Raw genomic sequence first — 6,000 nt, 5'->3', positions numbered from 1 at the left:
TGAAAGGATAACATAATGGAGATTAAAAATTAGCAACATCACACATAGTACACATTTGTACACATTCGGCATTGTGATTTATTCACTAAGACACATTTGGTATTGTTTATCCTTTATCTTCTACTGCACCATCCATATGCAAACTAAAAATTTATAGTAGGAATGATTGGCCCAATAAAGTTCTTTGGACCTCACTAACATTTTATCCTAGTTATGGCGCTGTTTGTAAATTGTTCTTGCTTTTCCTCCATTATAGTCTGTGGGTTCATCATGTTAACATTGGCATGCGGTTGCGTAAGACATGATGTAGACATAACTGTGAAATAGGAACTGATAATATATTTGCATTGGCACTATCACCCAGTGCAGAGAGCAGCAGGTCAGATCCTATCAGCGACACGCAGACGGAGGGAGAACAAGCCGTAGATGAATGCCTGGCGTCCAAGACAATTGCATAATGCCATCCCCTGAGCAGATTAATCTTTGGTGACGTCAGCACAGCCATGGCATCAGTGCAAAGCTCGCAGACTGCAGTCTGTGCCCACAGCTGCCACCTCCAAATCGCACTGATGATAGATCTGTGCTGCATATCCTATTCTTTTCCTAACTGACATACTGTACTGAGTAGCATAACTGTAGGCCTTTATTAACATCCACCATGAGTATTAACATTATAGGTCTATATGGATGGCAGTAATTATACGGAATATGCTTGAATGAGTGTGTCATGGCTTGTGTAAGAGGAGAGCCATTTAAAAAGAAGCATATAATTTCAGCACTGTGCCTTTGACACTTAAGATAAACCAGCACCAATTTGTGCATGAGTCACAGCAGTGAAAGAATATGCACTGCTACAGTATAACAGGACATTTTACTTTTTTCTGTCAAATATGTAAAATAAGTAAAACCAAAAAGTAAAATCTCTCTCTGACTTATTAATAAACCATATAAGTTTAAGTTTTATGCTTATAAAGGTTATGAGTAAATTCCTCATTTTTTAATACACTTCCATATTCTCTAACTAACATGGGTCACAGTTGTATACTACCACAATAAATAGTGTGCAAAAACAAACAAACAAACAAACAAACAAACAACCAAACAAACACCGTATGTTGCATAGTATTTTGGTCAGCTTGGTCTCATTCTTGCACATTATCAGCATTTCAAAAATCACAGACCTATTCCCCCAACCTAACCCTAAAACTGACCTAACCCTAATTTAACCCTAACTCAACCCTGAAATGACCATAATCTAATCGCACCCTAAAGTAACACTAACCGAATGCTCCCCCTGATTTAACCATAACCTACCCTAACTTAACCCTTAAATGACTTTACCCTAACTAACCCATAACTAACCCTTACCTATTGCTAACCCAAATCTAACCCTAACTTAATCCTAATTAACCTTAAACAAACCCTGCCTTAACCCTAAACTAAGTTTAACCCTGACCTAACCTACCCTTCATATAATCCTAACTCTAACCTAACCTTATTTCAACCCTAAAGTAACCCTGACCTAACCACAAGCCTGACCTAACCCTTAACTATCCCTAACCTAACCACACGCCTGAACTAACCCTAAACTATCCCTAACTTAACCACAAGCCTGACCTATCCCTAACCTACCCATCATATACTGTAACCCTAGCTCTGACTTAACCCTGATCTAACTCTGACCTAACCCTAACCTACCCATCATGTAACCCTAACTCTGACTTAACTCTGGTCTAACTCTGACTTAAGCCTGGTCTAACTCTGACCTAAACCTGACCTACCCATCATGTAACCCTAACTCTGACTTAACCCTGATCTAACTCTGACTTAACCCTAACCTAACCCCAATTTAATCATAAACTAACCCTAGCCTTAACCCTGACCTAACCCTAACCTACCCCTCACCTAACCCTTAACCTTGACCTAACCCTAACCCTAACTTTGCCCTAACCCTGCTCTAACCCCAACCTAACCCTAAACGAACCCTAACTCTAACCCTACTATTTAGCACGTTACTATGTAGTTAGACACGTGGCTTATGTCAGGTTATAAAGAATATGTACATTAGGTCTATTACATGTAGGCTACGTCACCTGAAGTAGTGTACGAATTTAACCTACTAGCCTATGTAGTTAGGTAGTGTGCGGATTGGGACGCAGCCTCTGTGTCACAGCGCATCGCGCGCCAGAGGCGGAGAGTGCCGGCTGTCACGCGCTTGCGCTCGCTCTCGGCTCAGCACAGTGAGAGAGACGCGCGCGGGAAGACTCGCTGCAGCAGCTCGCGCTCCCTTTCCCTTCACACCGGCCTTCAGCAGCCAAGCGGCCGCCATGACTTCCCGGAGGTAAGCTAGCGTACGCGGGGATACAGCCGGCGCTCGCCTCGTCCATGTCAGCGCTGTTTACTGTTTTCAGGCGCCTGTTTCCTTTCTCCGGCCCGGAGTGCGGGTTTCATGACTGGAATTAGCGCTACTGGGTGCTGTTATGTGAACAGAATAGCCAGGACTTTATCGGTGTTAAGTTATTAACCGTGTGTAAATATTGTATCAGTAGCGCGACTAATGGCGGAATTGAATTGACGCTAATGGGCTGTTATTTTGTTTATTTATTCACAGAAATAATGTCTGTGGGGAGTGAGGCTCGCCTAGTGTTGTACATTTAACTACAAAAATGTGTAGGTTGTTCCACAACGTTGAAAAAAAGATTAAAATACAGGCCTGTATCTCTGAATGACTCCGAATGACAGTTTGTTTAAAGGTGGGTCGATATATCGTGAATTTCGATATATTTATATTGCTAAAAGTTGTAGCACGATAAGATAAATGAGTCACATATTGTGAAGTTGGATGTATATTGTAGCTTTTATATGGTAAACTTTCCAAAATAATGGTACCAGACTGTACCAGACTGTACTGTACTTTTCTATCCAGAAAAACATCTTTTGGTATCTTTAGTGTGTATGTGTTACCTTTAAAAAGAATTAAAGGGACCTTAAGGACCTGATGTAGCTTTAAAAGCTTTACTCTAAAAGGTGATTAAAGGTACAACACTTGCACTTTCACAGGTGAAATATACTGTACATACTAAAGATACACAAGATACACCTCATCCCAGCCACACGGAAAAGTACAGTTCCTGTATATAAGGCTTATAACATGACATTATTTCTATCAGGCTGCTTTACTCTTAAAAAAAATAAAATAAAATAAAAAGTTGGTCTTCCAGCATAATTTATACCTCTGTTGATTTTTTGGAGACGAGAGCATTTTAATGGTGTTTGGTTGATGGTGTAAATACACCCAAATAAACAGGTCCGCAGGCTGCTGGAGTCCTAGGGGCAGTGTGTGTTTGGACAGGTGTTCTGCCTTGGTCTTGAGTAAACAGTAGGACAGTAGCATGGGGACAGTAACACACTCTCCGTGGGACAAAGCAGCTCTGTGTCCACACACTTCTACTACGTTTAGTAAAGAACATCTGCAGTATGAGCTGGAGTGTGCACTTTCAGAAAGAGGCAAGGCCCGCACATACACGTGAGTGATGAATCAAATGAATCAAATAAGAAGTTGGAGGAATCAACTGGTGTTGTTGCAGGTGTAGAAATGAGTTATTATGAAATGAGTAGAAATGAGTTATTATGTAATATTTCAAATTATGATGAATTATTTGCAGTTAGGGATATAGCACAAGTAAGTGCTACTACTGCTGCTACTACTACTACTACTACTACTACTACTAATAATAATAATGATAATAATAGGTCTAATGCATACTGAATGCCTTACACCAAATGATCCATTACTTATAATCAAACCACATTGCTGCTGATTGCTCGATTCTGATTGGTCAGAAGGTGTCGATTCATTTTCTATAATAGCGTGACTCTGACAATCATTTGGCTGTAAGGTAAGTCACAGAATTATATTAAAGTGATCATTCTAATACGTTTTCATTTCTATAGTGACTTACACAGAGACCTGTATGGCAGATGCTCCCCATAAACAGATTATAAAAATTGTGAAATAGCTGGCATGGTGAAGTTTTCTGTCAGATGTCTGTTTAGATCTCTTAGTGTAGGTTTTTCCATGTGGGAAAGTATTTTTTTATTTATTTATTTTTTTACAATTTGACAAACTTTTTTTATTTACTTCAAGAGAGAAAAAAGAGACCCTGAGACTAATAACCTAAGTGATAACAGGACCTAGCTTATTTTGCAGACAGTAAACAATGTTAAATGTAAGTATAAACGGTTAAAAAGTATGCATGTGTCATTGTTTAATACTTACAGAATGTTAGTGTTGGCAGATTGCTCTGGTATAAGAGGAATAAAACACTTCAGGCCATGTTTTTATTGGAAAAGAATCAACTTTGGGGTGGTAATGAGTCATGCCATGCTGTGATTATTTTCTAATAACAGCATTTCCTGAAGTTTTATTCCTTATATACCTTATATATACAAGCGTATAGTCCTTATTTATGAGCTTTGCTTGAATGTAGACTAGTTTAGTAAATTTAATACAGAGATTGAAATATTGAGTTTCATTTGTTGTTTTTATTTTTACATAATAATGAACATTAAGTGTTTTTTTTAAACCTTTTTTACCTAAGAACATATTTATGTATATTTTAGCAATTCCATCTTTTACATAGATCAATAATGGAGCTGTCCAGAGAAAGTATACATTAAGTTTTCATTCCCCAGCCTGCGATCTTCAGTCTTAAATGCATTACTGAGAGAATCCTAAATCAATATTAATTTCGTCTGAGATGTACTTTTAGGAGGAAGGAAGTAGGAGGTCGAAATATTTATCGAATCAGCCATTTAAATAATGGGGGTTACGTTTTGAGTGTATTCCAGTCAGTGCTCTGACACACGACTTAGTGTTGCCCTCAACTTCCAGGCTTTGTCTGTTTCCGCGTTCCCTTCCCATCAGACAGCGGGTTATAGGTTGCTGGTTACTAGGGATCATCAAAATATTTACTTATAAATAGAAGTATAATACATTGACCTATTCGCTTTGGAATTGGCATAAAGTATGTATTCTTGTGAAAACTGAGTACTCCAACATTATTTATACTATTTACACATGACCACATGCTATTATTAGTATGTAATGGCATGCAATAATTAAGGAATAAAACACTTAGGGGCATTCTGTTAAAGGAGAATAATCAGCAAGTTGATTATTTTCCGACAACAACACGTCCTGCAGTGTTTTATTCCTCATATAACACACCATTTTGCCAAAGATTACTTATTATTAATAATTACTTATAATTATTATTATAAAGAACAGCACCCCGTATGTTTTATCTGTTTATGGTTACAATTAATGTTGTTGAACATCCATGAAACAAGTGAGTTCCTGTTATCACTTATGTTTTAGCAGCTGTTTAGCAGTTGTTCCCTCACAAGTCTCCCTCTTTTTTCTTTCTTTTGGAGTTAATAAGACAAAAAAATTCAGCTTGTCATGTTACAGAGAATTAACAAAGCACAAAGTCCTCTGTCCGAAAGACTTTCCTGTGAAAACTTAAAGTTACAGCTTTACCTCCGAGTTACAAAGTGCCTGAAACTGGAGACTACTTCCAAAAATGTTTTAAAAAAAAAATCTCCTTACAGAAAACTTCACCGTATTAATGATTTGTATGTCATACAAGTCCCTGTGTAAATTGGTACTATAGAAATGATAACATATAAATATAAACCTGTGATTTGCCTGTAATTTAACTAGTCAGAGCTGCTGGTATAGAAGATTAATCAACACCCTCTAGCCAATCAGAATCGAGAATTCAACAGCGCTGTGATGTAAATGATTTTAGATAACTCCCATGAGAGATCAGGAAGGAAGAATAAGCACTAAGATGATATCACACGAGTTAGTGATGACCTAAATTCCCCAGATTTGTCCATTTTCTCTTCCTTATCAGGCAGCAGATTATGTGTTTGTAAGTATAACTATGACATTTGAATAGGTATCTTGATGAGGAGCATGACACCCAGGTGTTT

At 38.0% G+C, this 6,000-nt stretch overlaps 1 protein-coding gene across 2 annotated transcripts in view; it reads left to right on the top strand.

The window, feature by feature from the left end:
* Nucleotides 1-2,153: 2,153 nt before the first annotated feature.
* The window catches only part of ptpn11b (protein tyrosine phosphatase non-receptor type 11b), a 35,521-nt gene continuing 31,674 nt past the window's right edge, over nt 2,154-6,000 (top strand). For both annotated transcript variants that reach the window (XM_026920257.3, XM_026920255.3), the window contains exon 1: nt 2,154-2,341. In XM_026920257.3, the coding sequence (XP_026776058.2) occupies nt 2,328-2,341 (14 nt within the window). In that variant the 5' untranslated portion in view covers nt 2,154-2,327. The remainder of the gene's footprint in view (nt 2,342-6,000) is intronic.

Source organism: Pangasianodon hypophthalmus, chromosome 16 (genome assembly GCF_027358585.1).
Source record: "Pangasianodon hypophthalmus isolate fPanHyp1 chromosome 16, fPanHyp1.pri, whole genome shotgun sequence".
Classification (NCBI taxonomy): domain Eukaryota; kingdom Metazoa; phylum Chordata; class Actinopteri; order Siluriformes; family Pangasiidae; genus Pangasianodon; species Pangasianodon hypophthalmus.
The sequence above is the reverse complement of the archived record's forward strand: the minus strand, read 5'-3'. Positions and strand labels throughout refer to the sequence as shown.